Source organism: Cuculus canorus, chromosome 2 (genome assembly GCF_017976375.1).
Source record: "Cuculus canorus isolate bCucCan1 chromosome 2, bCucCan1.pri, whole genome shotgun sequence".
NCBI lineage: Eukaryota > Metazoa > Chordata > Aves > Cuculiformes > Cuculidae > Cuculus > Cuculus canorus.
Window position 1 is genome coordinate 160,181,532 of NC_071402.1, and position 15,745 is coordinate 160,197,276.

The 15,745-nt window shown below is 52.4% G+C and overlaps 1 protein-coding gene across 1 annotated transcript in view; it reads right to left on the reverse strand.

Moving 5' to 3' along the window:
- The window catches only part of SETD2 (SET domain containing 2, histone lysine methyltransferase), a 71,802-nt gene that overhangs the window by 18,382 nt on the left and 37,675 nt on the right, over positions 1-15,745 (reverse strand). Inside the window, exons 13-15 of the mRNA XM_054059204.1 lie at positions 10,124-10,172; positions 8,712-8,880; positions 2,208-2,883 (exon numbers count right to left, since the gene is read on the reverse strand). Coding sequence (XP_053915179.1) covers positions 2,208-2,883; positions 8,712-8,880; positions 10,124-10,172 — 894 coding nt within the window. The remainder of the gene's footprint in view (positions 1-2,207; positions 2,884-8,711; positions 8,881-10,123; positions 10,173-15,745) is intronic.

A 15,745-nucleotide genomic window follows, 5' to 3' on the forward strand; every position in this document is an offset into this window, starting at 1 on the left:
AAGATTCTCAAGATCTTCAAGAGTCTCAAGATCCTCAAGACTCTCAAAATCCTCAAGATCTTCAGGACTCTCAAGATCCTAAAGAGTCTCATGATCTTCAGGACTCGCAAGATTCTCAAGATCCTCAAGATCCTCAAGATCTTCAAGACCCTCAAGACCCTGAAGATTCTCAAGATTCTCAAGATCTTCAAGACTCTCAAAATCCTCAAGATCTTCAAGATTCTCAAGATCTTCAAGATCCTCAAGACACTGAAGATCCTCAAGATCTTCAAGATCCTGAAGATTCTCAAGATCCTCAAGATCTTCATAATCCTCAAGATCCTCAAGTCTCAAGATCCTCAAGGTCTTCAAGATCCTCAAGGTCTTCAAGATCCTCAAGGTCTTCAAGATCCTCAAGATCCTCAAGATTCTCAAAATCTTCAAGATCCTCAAGACCCTCAAGTTCTTCAAGATCCTCAAGGGTCTCAAGATCCTCAGGATCCTCAAGTACTTCAAGATTCTCAAGAGCCTCAAGACCCTCAAGACTCTCAAGATCCTCAAGACTTGGCAGTCACAGGAGAAGCTTTTACCAAGAAGAGAATCATTCAGGTTGGAAAAGACCTCGGAGATCATTCAGTCCAATTTCCAGCTCAGCATCATCGTGTCAACCAAATCAGATCCCCAAAGTGCAACAGTCCCCCCACTCTTTGAACCCCCCCAAAGGGATGAAGACTCCACCACCGACCTGGACAGCCTCTGCCAGGGCTGCACCACTCCCTTAGTGAAGTGATGGTTCCCAATATCCAACCTGGACCTGCGCTGGAGAACTTGAGGCCATTTCCTTTCGTCCTCTCACTGAGAAGAGCCCAACACCCACCTCACCACAACCTCCTTTCCAGGAGCTCCAGAGAGCCGTGAGGTCTCCCCTCAGTGTCCTCTTTTCCAACTAAACACCTCCAGGGCCCTCAGCTGCTCCCACAACCCTCGTTCTCCAGCCCCTTCCTCAGCTCCGTTCCCTTCTCCGGATGTTCTCCAGCTCCTCAAGGTCTTTCTTGGAGTGAAGGACCCAAAACTGACCCCAGGATTTGAGGTGGGATCTCACTAAGTCCATGGGGACAATCCCTTCCCTTCTCCTGTGGCCACCCCAGGGCTGATCCAAGCCAGGATGCTGGTGGCCTTCTTGGCCACCTGGGCCACCGCTGGCTCATGGTCAGCTCCTGTCAACCACCACCTCCAGGTTCTTCTCCTCCAGGCAGCTTTCCAAGCCTGGAGCTGCACGGGGTTGGTGTCCCCCAAGTACAGGATTCATCATATCCTGGTGGAGAACCCACTTCTACTGATCATTATTGGTGCTGTGGGACTGTATCTCCTCTGGTTGCGTTGGTCAACATAGAATAGTTTGGGTTGGAAGGGACCTCAAAGCCCATCCAGTTCCACCCTCTGCCATGGGCAGGGACACCTCCCACTGGAGCAGGGGGATCCAAGGCCCATCCAACGTGGCCTTCAACACCTCCAGAGATGGGATCTGCTTGATGGCCACTTAGAATCATGGAACTGTGGAATGGGTTGGGTTGGAAGGGACCTCAAAGCCCATCCAGTTCCACCCAATGCCATGGGCAGGGACACCTCCCACTGGATCAGGGTGATCCAAGCCCCATCCAACGTGGCCTTCAACACCTCCAGGGATGGAGCAGCCATAGCTTCTCCGGGCAACCTCTTCCAGAGCTTCATCAACCTCATGGTGAGGGAATTCTTCATAATGTCCAGTCTAAACATACCCATAACCCATGTTCTCCAGCACCTTCTCCTTCTCCAGACACACTCTGGTGTGGCCTCACCAGTGCCGAGTCCAGGTGGACAATCCGTTCCCTGCTCCTCTGGCCACCCCAGGGCTGATCCAAGCCAGGATGCTGGTGGCCTTCTTGGCCACCTGGGCCACCGCTGGCTCATGTTCAGCCACTGTCAACCACCACCTCCAGGTCCTTCTCCTCCAGGCAGCTTTCCAGCCGCTCTTCCCCACGCCTGGAGCTGCACGGGGTTGGTGTGTCCCAAGCGCAGAACCCACCTCTGACCCTGGTGGAACCCCATCCCGTTGATCGCAACCAATGACCCCACCATGTCCACATCCCTCTGCAGATCCTTCCTGCCCTCCAGCACATCGACACTCCCACCCACCACGTTGTCATCTACAAACGGACTGAAGGAACACCTGACGTTCACCCGCTCACCTGGACAATCGGTGGGGTGGTCTGCGAGTAGGGTGACGTCACTCCGTAGACGGTTTGGCAGGTCTGGCCTTGGTAGTAGATGGCCGGTTGGGATTGGGCGGGGGAGTACTGCTGTTGGACGGCCACCGGTTGTTGGTTGGAATCCCAAACTCCGTAACTTTGACTCTGCACCGGTCCCGTCGTGGCTACAGGTAGAACGGCCACGTTGGGTTCTTGATGGACCACCGCGTCGCTTTGGGCTACGTACTGCGGAGTTGTCACCTCCATCGTCGTTGCTACATGTTGGACTACCGGAACTGGTTGAGGGGTGGTAAGGGTGGATTCCACCGGAGGTCCAACCAAAGTCTGTGGATGCTCGTAGGCCGCTGGTGAGCACATGGAATCCATGCTGGGAGTGGGGAGAAGGACTTTGCCGGCGTTGGGGTTGCTGGGATCTACGTAGGCTTGCATGGGGTAACCCGGTGGGTAACCGATGAAGCTGTGGTGGGGCGTTCCGTAGCCCATGGAATCGTAGGGCAAAGGGGACGTTATTCCCAAGTTTTGCAGTTGCTGTTGTTGTTTTTGGGCTTCTCGTTGGGCCACTTCCTGCTCAAAAAGCTTCCTGCGCTCTTCCGTGGTCAATTTGTTCCGATCTTTAAGGCGGACTTTCTTCTTGGAAGACGCCGGCGTGTCATACCTGGGAGAGAAAGGAAAGAAAAGGCTTCGTGAGACCTCAAGAACCTTTAGGTCTAAAGCTCCAGGAGCAAAAGGGTCACCACCAACCATGGGAGAACCTGAGGGATCCAAAAGCCCATCAGGAGCAACGGTTCCTTAAAGCATTCGTTTCCAACTGCTCAACCAACCACAGGAACTCCAAGACAGGAGAAACACTCCACTCGTCCACCAGCATGAAGCCGTGGCAGATGAGGAGCTAAATCTCATCGGATTTACCAACTTTGGATCAACTGCTGGAGCTCCAAAGATCTTCTTGTAGGAGGACAGGCTGAGAGCGTTGGGGTTCTTCAACCTGGAGAAGAGAAGGCTCCAGAGAGACCTCCCCTGGTGAACCTTGAGGCCATTCCGTCTCATCTTATCCCTCGGGAGAAGAGCCCAACACCCACCTCACCACAACCTCCTCTCCAGGAGCTCCAGAGAGCCATGAGGTCTCCCCTCAGCCTCATCTTCTCCAGGAGAAACACCTCGTGGTCCCGCTTGTCCACCAGCAAGAAGCTGCGGCAGATAAGGAACTAAATCTCATGGGATTTACCAACTTTGGATCAACTGCTGGAGCTCCAAAGATCCTCTTGTAGGAGGACAGGCTGAGAGCGTTGGGGTTCTTCAACCTGGAGAAGAGAAGGCTCCAGAGAGACCTCCCCTGGTGAACCTTGAGGCCATTCCGTCTCATCTTATCCCTCGGGAGAAGAGCCCAACACCCACCTCATCACAACCTCCTTTCCAGGAGCTCCAGAGAGCCATGAGGTCTCCCCTCAGCCTCCTCTTCTCCAGGAGAAACACCCCGTGGTCCCGCTTGTCCACCAGCAAGAAGCTGCGGCAGATAAGGAACTAAATCTCATGGGATTTACCAACTTTGGATCAACTGCTGGAGCTCCAAAGACCCTCTTGTAGGAGGACAGGCTGAGAGAGTTGGGGTTCTTCAACCTGGAGAAGGCTCCAGAGAGACCTTAGAACAGCTTCCAGGACTAAAAGAGGCTCTGGGAAAGCTGGGAAGAAGCTTTGGTCAAGGAGGAGGACGAGAAGGAATGGTTTGAAGCTGAAAGAGGAGAGATTGAGATGAGATCTTAAGGAGAAATGTTCTCCTGGGAGGGTGGGGAGGTCCTGGAAGAGGTTGCCCAGAAAAGCGGTGGCTGCCCCATCCCTGGAGGGGTTGAAGGCCACGTTGGATGAGGTTTGGATCCCCCTGATCCAGTGGGAGGCGTCCCTGCTCAAGGCAGGGGGTGGAACTGGATGACCTTTGAGGTCTCTTCCAACCCAAATCATTTCAGGATTCTATGAAGTCTGAGCGGAAATATATCCGGAGGAGCTGCCACGCACCACCGCGACACCCAGAGAGGGGAGAGAACATCTCCAGGGCCACCTGAGAACCTGAAGAGAAGGCAGAAGAAGCAGAGCGCCCCTCGAGGAGGCTGGAGACCCACCTTGAGGAACCTCTCCCACCTTCGCAAAGTAGAACCAACGAAGAAGGGGTTTGGAAGAGAGTCTCCAAACAGCGGACGCAGCTCACACCACAGCGTAGACTCATAGAATCGCTTGGTTGGAAAAGACCTTTGAGATCCTCAAGTCCAAACATAGGTGTCCACTACTAAATTGTATCTCTGGTCACCTCATCCCCTCATCTTTTAAACATCTCCAGGGATGGGGACTCCACCACCTCCCTGAGCAGCCTCTGCCACGGCCCGAGGACCCTTTCATGGAAGAAGTTCTTCCTGATGTCCCATATGAACCTCCCCTGGTGCAACTTGAGGCCATTCCGTCTCATCTTATCCCTTGGGAGAAGACCCCAACACCCACCTCACCACAACTTCCTTTCCAGGAGCTCCACAGAGCCATGAGGTCTCCCCTCAGCCTCATCTTCTCCAGGATAAACACCTCCAGGACCCTCAGGTGCTCCTCACAACCCTTGTTCTCCAGCCCCTTCCCCACCTCCGTTCCCTTCTCCGGATGTTCTCCAGCCCTTCAAGGTCTTTCTTGGAGTGAGGAACCCAAAATTGATCCCAGGAAGCTTAGCGATACCCCAGGAGATATTTAGGTTGGACATCAGGAGGAACTGGAAGAGTTCTCAAGCTCTGGCAAGAGGTTGCCCAGGGAGGTGGTGGAGTCGCCATCCTTGGAGTGGTTTAGAAGACAAGTAGATGTCACATGTGGGGCCGTGGTCTGGTGAGAACCTTCGCAGGGCTGAATCGATGGTTGAACTCAAAGATCTTAAAGGTCTTTTCCAACCAAAACCATTCCACGACGAGGAAACCACCCTGTGGTATTTCTTCTCTAAGGTCTCCACCACGTCAGTGGAGCTGTAGACGCAGACAAGCAGAAGAAGAAGAGAATTCCAACCCAACACGTTCCTCTTTGGACTTCTGGTATTTCCTGGACCACAGATTCCACTTCCAACCCAATAAAGAGTGGATAAAGTCATGGAATTCCTCAGTTTTTTTAAACAAATCCTCATTTTCAAGCCGGGACGCAGCTGGAAGGAGTTTTCCGAGGACTTCAAGGAGAACAAAAAGCCTCAGGACTTTGATCAGACCTCAACCACGGAAAATTTCCAGATCAAACGGGGGATATTTTAAGAAGTTACGAGTGTGGTAAAAGAGGGATTAGAAGCGGAAATGTTTTGGCAGCCCTAAAATCATGGATTCTACGAAGCCGTCGGGATATTCTCTGGGTTTCCTTCGTGTCCGCACGTTCCGGTTGTAGATCAAAAGCACGTTGTCACCAAGAGATCTCTTTGAGATGTTCCCAGAGGAGCTGCAAAGATCTCTTAAGGAGAAACTTTGAGATTGAGGGCACCTTCAGCAACTTTGGAGATTGAGGGCATCTTCAGCAACTTTGGAGATTGAGGGCACCTTCAGCAACTTTGGAGATTGAGGGCACCTTCAGCAACTTTGGAGATTGAGGGCATCTTCAGCAACTTTGGAGATTGAGGTCACCTTCAGCAACTTTGGAGATTGAGGGCACCTTCAGCAACTTTGGAGATTGAGGGCACCTTCAGCAACTTTGGAGATTGAGGGCATCTTCAGCAACTTTGGAGATTGAGGGCATCTTCAGCAACTTTGGAGATTGAGGGCATCTTCAGCAACTTTGGAGATTGAGGTCACCTTCAGCAACTTTGGAGATTGAGGGCATCTTCAGCAACTTTTTGCAGCCCTAAAATCATGGATTCTACGAAGCCGTCGGGATATTCTCTGGGTTTCCTTCGTGTCCGCACGTTCCGGTTGTAGATCAAAAGCACATTGTCACCAAGAGATCTCTTTGAGATGTTCCCAGAGGAGCTGCAAAGATCTCTTAAGGAGAAACTTTGAGATTGAGGGCACCTTCAGCAACTTTGGAGATTGAGGGCACCTTCAGCAATTTTAGAGATTGAGGGCATCTTCAGCAACTTTGGAGATTGAGGGCATCTTCAGCAACTTTGGAGATTGAGGGCATCTTCAGCAACTTTGGAGATTGAGGGCATCTTCAGCAACTTTGGAGTTTGAGGGCACCTTCAGCAACTTTGGAGATTGAGGGCACCTTCAGCAACTTTGGAGATTGAGGGCACCTTCAGCAACTTTGGAGATTGAGGGCACCTTCAGCAACTTTGGAGATTGAGGGCACCTTCAGCAACTTTGGAGATTGAGGGCACCTTCAGCAACTTTGGAGATTGAGGGCATCTTCAGCAACTTTGGAGATTGAGGGCACCTTCAGCAACTTTGGAGATTGAGGGCACCTTCAGCAACTTTGGAGATTGAGGGCATCTTCAGCAACTTTGGAGATTGAGGGCATCTTCAGCAACTTTTTGCAGCCCTAAAATCATGGATTCTACAAAGCCGTCGGGATATTCTCTGGGTTTCCTTCGTGTCCGCACGTTCCGGTTGTAGATCAAAAGCACGTTGTCACCAAGAGATCTCTTTGAGATGTTCCCAGAGGAGCTGCAAAGATCTCTTAAGGAGAAACTTATTGATGCAAAAAAAAAAAAAGTTGGATTTCAACAATTAAAAGTCTTTCCGGACACTGCCGGAAGGGTTTAGATGAGAAGAAGACGGCGTGGAAGGAGGGGCAGAAGAAAATGAGATGTTAAGAGTAGAGCAAAGCAGCCATGCTCTTGTGTTTGTCCTCCTCCTCTTTCCACCGACTCGAGGGACATCGTGGGGTCCATACTGGGACCGGAGTGGTTTAATATCTTCATTAATGACACACACGGCAAAACTGAGGGCGCCCTCAGCAAGTTTGGAGATGACACCAAGCTGAGTGGGGGCAGTGTCACACCAGAAGGATGGGACGGCATCCAGAGGGACCTGGGCAGGCTGGAGAAGTGGGGCTGGAGAACCTCAGGAGGGTCAACCAGGCCAAGAGAAAGGTCCTATCCATGGGGTTGGGGTAATCTGTGGGTTCAGTAGAGGATGGGGGATGATGGGATGGAGAGCAGCGCTGAGGAGAAGGACTTGGGGTGGTGGGGAGGAGAAGCTCGACGGGAGCCACAACGTGCGCTCCCAGCCCAGAAACCACCCGTGTCCTGGGCTGCATCCAGAGCAGCGTGGCCAGCAGGGACGGAGGGGATTCTGACCCTCTGCTCCTCTCTGGGAGACCCCACCTGGAGACTTGTGTCCAGTTCTGGAATCCTCACCAGAAGAAGGAGATGGAGCTGTTGGAATGGGTCCAGAGGAGGCCACAAAGATGATCCAAGGGCTGGAGAACTTCTGCTCTGAGGACAGGCTGAGAGAGTTGGGGTTGGTCAGCCTGGAGAAGCTTCCAAGGAGACCTTAGAGCAGCTTCCAGTACGGAAAGGGCCTCCAGGAAAGCTGAGGAGGGACTTCTTCCAAGTTCCTTGAGTAATGGGATGAGGAGGAACGGCTTTAAATTGGAAGGCGGAAGATTTAGATGAGACATTAGAAAGAAACTCTTCCTGATGAGGGTGGGGAGGCCCTGGTCCTGGTTGCCCAGAGAAGTGGTGGCTGCTCCATCCCTGGAGGTGTTGAAGGCCACATTGGATGGGGCTTGGAGCCCCTGATCCAGTGGGAGGTGTCCCTGCCCATGGCAGGAGGTGGAACTGGATGGGCTTTGAGGTCCCTTCCAACCCAACCCATCCCACGATTCTCTGATTCTATGATATTGTATTAAATCCTTCATATGACAAAGGCGAAGGAGGACAATCAGAGCGGGGAGACGATCCCCAGAAGACGCTGCCACCACCGTGACTCCATAATTCTATATAATAATCCAGGAAGAAACTTCTTCCACCTTCCTTCTCATCTCCCAACGCCACCGTTCCTCAGCTCCGTTTCTACACTATAGAATCATAGAATCCTCCAAGGAAAAGACCTTGGAGATCATCAAATCCAGATGTCCCTGTCCACTACTAAACCAGATCCACGAGCTCCTCATCTGTCCGGCTTTGAAACATCTCCGGCGTTGAGGACTCCACCACCTTCCTCTGCCACAGCCTCAGAACCTTTTTGGTGGAGAAATCCTTCTGCTGTCTAATCGGAATGTCCCCGTGGGACAACTTGAGGCCACAGCTTCTCTTGTCCTCCATCTAATTCCCCAAAGAGCCCTGAAGGCAAAGGTGAAACCACCTAAAAATGAAGGTTATCCAAGAGAAGAGTCCACCTTAGACCAAGAAACCACTCAACTCTGACCAGAGATTGCATCTCACTGCTCACACAGGACTCCTCCAGGAGAAAAAAATCTCCTTCTCCATCTCTGGATGTTCTCCAGGATCTCCAGAACCATTTTTCCAAGCATTTTCACCCAGGACAATCACAGTTTCCAACATTCCCGGCCCACCTCACACCCTTCCAGACAACTTCTTACCTGTCCTCCGGTCTCTTTGTTCCTCGCTCGTACGCCGAGGATGGAGGGGACAACGAGTCTCTCCGCCTCTTCTTCTCCTTACTTTGGATCTGCTTCTCAGCGCTCAAGATGGGGTTCTTTGGAGTTGGAGTCTGGTCCTTGAGGCCGGTTGTCTCTCTCCCACGTTCGGCTGCTCGGGAAACCACGGAAAAGGGAGAAAAGGATCATAATTGAGTAGATTTTTAGCTCCTTCCTCCTGTAGCTGCAGTAACAACGGAGACTCCATCCGAAGAAGCGATGGGTTGTCCCACATCAACCTCAGGGCTACGTTTCCCATCACTCCCTGTTTAGAGGAGGTGTTTTCCATGAGCAGGAACACCACGTTATGGAGGTAGAACATCTCAAGATATCCCAAACTGGAAGAACGAAGAGGTTTCATAGAATCGCTTGGTTGGAAAAGACCTTTGAGATCATCGAGTCCAACCATCCCTGTCCACCACTAAAACAGATCCCTGAGCACCTCATCTACCCGGCTTTGAAACACCTCCAGGGATGAGGGCTCCACCACCTTCCTGGGCAACCTCTGCCACGGCCTGAGGACCCTTTCCATGAAGAAATGTTCCCTGATGTCCAACCTGAATCCGTCCTGGAGCAACTTGAGGCCATTGCCTCTCATCCCATCTCTTGGGAGAAGAGCCCAACACCCACTTCACCACAACCTCCTTTCCAGGAGCTGCAGAGAGCCATGAGGTCTCCCCTCAGCCTCCTCTTCTCCAGGATAAACACTCCCAGGGCCCTCAGTTGCTTCTCATACCCCTGTTCTCCAGCCCCTTCCCCACCTCCGTTCCCTTCTCCAGATGTTCTCCAGCCCCTCAAGGTCTTTCTTGGAGTGAGGGGCCAAAACTGACCCCAGGATTTGAGATGTGGCCTCACCAGCACCGAGTCCATGGGGACAATCCCCTCCCTGCTCCTGTGGCCACCCAGGGCTGATCCAAGCCAGGATGCTAGAGGCCTTCTTGGCCACCTGGGCCACTGCTGGCTCATGGTCAGCCACTGTTGACCACCACCTCCAGGTCCTTCTCCTCCAGGCAGCTTTCCAGCCGCTCTTCCCCACGCCTGGAGGTCACCTCTCAGCCTCATCTTCTCCAGGATAAACACCCCCAGGTCCCTCAGCTGCTCCTCACAACCCTTGTTCTCCAGCCCCTTCCCCACCTCCATTCCCTTCTCTGGACGTTCTCCAGCTCCTCAAGGTCTTTCTTGGAGTGAAGGACCCAAAACTGACCCCAGGATTCCAAGTGTGGCCTCACCAAGTCCATGTGGACCATCCCTTCCCTGCTCCCGTGGCCACCCCAGGGCTGATCCAAGCAAAGATGCCGTTGGCCAGTTTGGAGTCTTAGAAGCAAAGCAATACATGGGACAACGCGTGTACGTACCGCTGCTCTCCTTCTCCGATTGACTCTTCTTCGGGATGCGGTAGACCTCCTGCAAAAGAAGCCCCAAGAAGAGTGAGGATGGCAGTAGACACTCCCAAGGACAATGGGACAGTGAGGATCACACCACGGCGACGATAACGAAGCAATTCAATCATAATTTAGGAAGAATCCCCCCAAAAAAAACCCCAAAGTGTGGGTTTTAGGCATATATTGTGGTGCTTTCTATGTATCTCCTCGGATCAGAGAAGTGGTGGCTGCTCCATCCCTGGAGGTGTTGAAGGCCACGTTGGATGGGGTTTGGAGCAACCTGATCCAATGGGAGGTGTCCCCTTCATAGCAGGGGGTGGAATTGGATGGCTTTTGAGGTCCCTTCCAACCCAAACCATTTCATGGTTCCATGATTCCAACTTGCCCTCAACCAGAACCCCAGATCCCATCCCTGGAGATGTTGGATGGAGCTTGGAGCAACCTGCTCCAGTGGGAGGTGTCCCTGCCCATGGCAGAGGGTGGAATTGGATGGGCTTTGAGGTCCCTTCCAACCCAAACCATTCCATGCTTCCATGATCCCAACTTGCGGTCAACCAGAACCCCCCGATCCCATCCCTGGAGGTGCTGAAGGCCACGTTGGATGGGGTTTGGAGCAACCTGATCCTATGGGAGGTGTCCCCTTCATAGCAGGGGGTGGAATTGGATGGCTTTTGAGGTCTCTTCCAACCCAAAACATTCCATGGTTCCATGATCCCAACTTGCCCTCAACCAGAACCCTCTGATCCCATCCCTGGAGGTGTTGAAGGCCACGTTGGATGGGGATTGGATCCCCCTGCTCCAGTGGGAGGTGTCCCTGCCCATGGCAGAGGGTGGAACTGGATGGGCTTTAAGGTCCCTTCCAACCCAAACTGTTCTGATTCCATTCTATGACTCTATAGCCCAGAGAGCTCCATGGCCACCAGGCACCAGGAGTGGCTTTGGGCTGTGAGAAGAAACGGTTCCAAACAACGTCCTGACAAAGACCCACCGCCCTGGACGGCCTCTGCCAGGGCTGCACCGCACCCTTTGGTGAAGAAATTTTCCCTGATGTCCAACCTGAACCTCCCCTGGTGCAACTTGAGGCCATCTCCTCTCATCCCATCTCTTGTTCCTTGGGAGAAGAGCCCAACACCCACCTCACCACAACCTCCTCTCCAGGAGCTCCAGAGAGTCATGAGGTCTCCCCTCAGCGTCCTCTTCTCCAACTAAACACTCCCAGGGCCCTCAGCTTCTCCTCACAACCCTTGTTCTCCAGCCCTTTCCACACCTCCGTTCCCTTCTCCAGATGTTCTCCAGCCCCTCAATGTCCTTCTTGAAGTGAGAAGCCCAACACTGACCTCAGGATTTGAGGTGTGGCCTCACCACCACTGGAGAGAACAGCAACATCTCACTGGAGAGCATCTCTGGATCTGCAGAACCACCACCTCCGGTGAAGATGGAAGCAGATGGAGTCTTTGACCCAGCAGCCAACAGAGGAACACGTCAAAGTTGCTCCATGAAGACCAGATGGTGGCCAAGTCTATTCTAGTCCAGTCTAACTCCACCCCTCTCCAGTTTGTCCCCATTGTCCCTCATCCCATCACTCCACGCCTTTGGGAACAGCCCCTCCGCAGCTTTCTTGGAGCCCCTTCAGGTTCTGGAAGGTCACTCTAAGGTCTCCTCAGAGCCTTCTCTTCTCCAGGCTGAACAACCCCAACTCTCTCAGCCTGTCCTCGGACGGGAGGTGCTCCAGCCCTCGCATCATCCTTGGAGCCTCCTCTGGACCCGTTCCAACAGCTCCATCTCCTTCTTCTGGTGAGGATTCCAGAACTGGACATGATCCTCCAGATGAGGTCTCCAGGAGAGGAGCAGAGGGTCAGAATCCCCTCCGTCCCTGCTGGCCACACTGCTCTGGGTGCAGCCCAGGACACGGGTGGTTTCTGGGCTGGGAGCGCACGTTGTGGCTCCTGTTGAGCTTCTCCTCCCCACCACCCCAAGTCCTTCTCCTCAGCGCTGCTCTCCATCCCATCATCCCCCATCCTCTACTGAACCCACAGATTACCCCAACCCCATAGATAGGACCTTTCTCTTGGCCTGGTTGACCCTCCTGAGGTTCTCCAGCCCCACTTCTCCAGCCTGCCCAGGTCCCTCTGGATGCCGTCCCATCCTTCTGGCGTGACACTGCCCCCACTCAGCTTGGTGTCATCTCCAAACTTGCTGAGGGCGCCCTCAGTTTTGCCGTGTGTGTCATTAATGAAGATATTAAACCACTCCGGACCCAGTATGGACCCCACGATGTCCCTCGAGTCGGTGGAAAGAGGAGGAGGACAAACACAAGAGCATGGCTGCTTTGCTCTACTCGTAACATCTCATTTTCTTCTGCCCATCCTTCCACGCCGTCTTCTTCTCACCTAAACCCTTCCGGCAGTGTCCGGAAAGACTTTTAATTGTTGAAATCCAACTTTTTTTTTTACATCAATAAGTTTCTCCTTAAGAGATCTTTGCAGCTCCTCTGGGAACATCTCAAAGAGATCTCTTGGTGACAATGTGCTTTTGATCTACAACCGGAACGTGCGGACACGAAGGAAACCCAGAGAATATCCCGACGGCTTTGTAGAATCCATGATTTTAGGGCTGCAAAAAGTTGCTGAAGGTGCCCTCAATCTCCAAAGTTGCTGAAGGTGACCTCAACCTCCAAACTTGCTGAAGGTGCCCTCAATCTCCAAAGTTGCTGAAGATGCCCTCAATCTCCAAAGTTGCTGAAGGTGCCCTCAATCTCCAAAGTTGCTGAGGGTGCCCTCAATCTCCAAAGTTGCTGAAGGTGCCCTCAATCTCCAAAGTTGCTGAAGGTGCCCTCAATCTCCAAAGTTGCTGAAGGTGCCCTCAATCTCCAAAGTTGCTGAAGGTGCCCTCAATCTCCAAAGTTGCTGAAGGTGCCCTCAACCTCCAAAGTTGATGAAGGTGCCCTCAATCTCCAAAGTTGATGAAGGTGCCCTCAATCTCACCTCAATCTCACCTCAATCAATATCATCGATGAAGACATGAAACAGCTCTGGTCCCAGTATGAACCCTTGAGGGACACCATCACGGATCTCCATCTGGACTTTGAGCCATTGACCACCACTCTCTGAATACGACCATCCAACCAATTTCTTCTCCACCAAAACCGTCCACCCATCGAATCCACATCTCTCCAATTTAGAGAGAAGGAGACGTTGTGGGGGGACTGTGTCAAAGGCTTTATGGAAGTCCAGATAGATCCCATCCGTTGGTTTACCCGTGTCCACTGCTGCGGTTATCCCACCATAGAAAGCCACCAAGTTGGTCAGATAGGACTGGTGAAGCCGCGTCGGCTGCCGTTAATCACCTCTGTGTCCTCCAGGTGCTTTAGTAGAGCTTCTAGGAGGACCTGTTCCATGATCTTCTCTGACTCAGGTAAGACTGTAGACTGATCCATGGTGGAGAAGACACGCGGTGTGATGGTGCTCTTAACCTCTTGGTATCTCAGGAGGGGCAACACCACCAAGAACCCGTTTCTCAACACCGTTTCGGTGGCTTAGGTTTCCGTAGCTAAGGCTGAGGGACAGGAGATCACATCTGGCTTGGAGTGCAGCATGAGCTTTGGTACCGTTGATGTTCAAGGTGGTTTGGATCTTGGGGTTTCCTCACCACTTACCCCAAAGCAGGACCCTGAGGTCCCTGTCATCATCTTGTGATGACCTTATGAATGTTCCACCACGTTGGTGTGGTTTGGGCACCACTCTACTGTAGGTGGGACTGAACTTTGGGCATCTTCTTCCACTTTAGGTGGGCAGATGATGCTCTGATCTTCTCAGGAGGGGTCAGGAGGTGACGTTGACAGGTTGGTGGTCCTCAGGGTCATCTTTTCTACCCTTTGTAAAACTGGGCACAACGTCCCCCTTCCTCCAGTCACCATGGTCTTCTCCTGACCACCATGACTTTTCAGCTATCACGGAGAGCGGCTTCGTAACCACGTCTTCCAACTCCCTCAGGACTCTTGGATGCATCTCCTCAGGTCCCATGAACTTCTCTACGTTCAGGTTCCTCAGGTGTCCACGAATCTGATCTTCCTCTCCTGTAGGAGGTTCCTAATTAAAGCACGAGATGTCCATACTGGAAGAAGAACCAGGAACTCCAAGGTGGAACAGGACAGGCAAAGCAGCTTCCCAGGGCTGTCCTATCAAGATGGACCAGACGGGATTTGGGAAGTCTATCTCAGGAGATGACAGCAGCTCAGCTCGTTTGGGTCATTGGTTCTGCTGTCCCCGTTCAGGCTGATAATTAAGCTCAAGGAATGGGCGTTCGAGAGTAAATCCACCTTGGCTGAAGCTGAGGTTGAAATCCAAGTCCAAGTTGAACCTTCAACTCCAAGTCACTGTGAAATCCTTACGAGGTCAGAACCTTCTAAACACAAAGACATTTGGCTCTTCTGAAAGGTTTTTTTGTTCAAACAAGATCTTCTCTACCTCTTCAGGGCAAGTTCTGGGGGATCACCACAGCTTCAAGTCCTACCTGACCCCTCCTGAGAAGATCAGAGCATCATCTGCCCACCTAAAGTGGAGGAAGATGCCCAAAGTTCAGTGCCACCTACAGTAGAGTGGTGCCCAAACCACACCAACGTGGTGGAACATTCATAGGGTCATCACAAGATGATGGCAGGGACCTCAGGGTCCTGCTTTGGGGTAAATGGTGAGGAAACCCCAAGATCCAAACCACCTTGAACATCAACGGTACCAAAGCTCACGCTGCACTCCAAGCCAGACGTGATCTCCTGTCCCTCAGCCTTAGCTACGGAAACCTAAGCCACCGAAACGGTGTTGAGAAACGGGTTCTTGGTGGTGTTGCCCCTCCTGAGATACCAAGAGGTTAAGAGCACCACCACACCGCGTGTCTTCTCCACCACGGATCAGTCCACAGAGTCTTACCTGAGTGCAATCTTCCAGCTGGAACGGGCTAAGATACCTCCAAGAACCACAGAGAACCACCACCAGCACCACGCTGGGTGTCCACCAAGCAACTTCTGCCACTCAAGAGTGAGTTTTCAGCACAGGAGAAGACACACACGACCTCCTCGGAGAGGAGGAACGTTGTGCGTGAGCCCAGGCTGAAGATTTACCCTACTGGGAAGAGCGTCTGCGTGCTGTGATGGTCGTGTGACAAGCGGCCACCACTCCACGTGGGTTAAGGAGATGGAGTGGAGGAGGACCGTAAGCAGAAGACTTACAAGTCCTGTTTGTAGAAGTAGAGAAGAAAGTTCCTCACTCAATCCTTCCACGCCAGGAGTTGGGATTTTTCCCCGGAGCGACGTCTAATGGACGCACCACCAGAACGTCGGCATCAATGAGTCAACCACCTCTGTCCTCGTTTCACCCATCACATTGCTCACGCATCATCCACCTTCCCAACCATCTTCTTCACCGTATGGACGCTATGTCCTCTCCTTTCTTCATTCAGTACAGAGTTGAAGATGGAGTTGAGCAAAGGAGACCCATGAGGAGCTCCTTCCTGCCCTGAGAAGCTGCATGGAAACGGTTGAAATTACGAGGAGGTCCTTCAGCATTAGACTGGAGAGGACATAGTTAAAGTGAGGAGGTC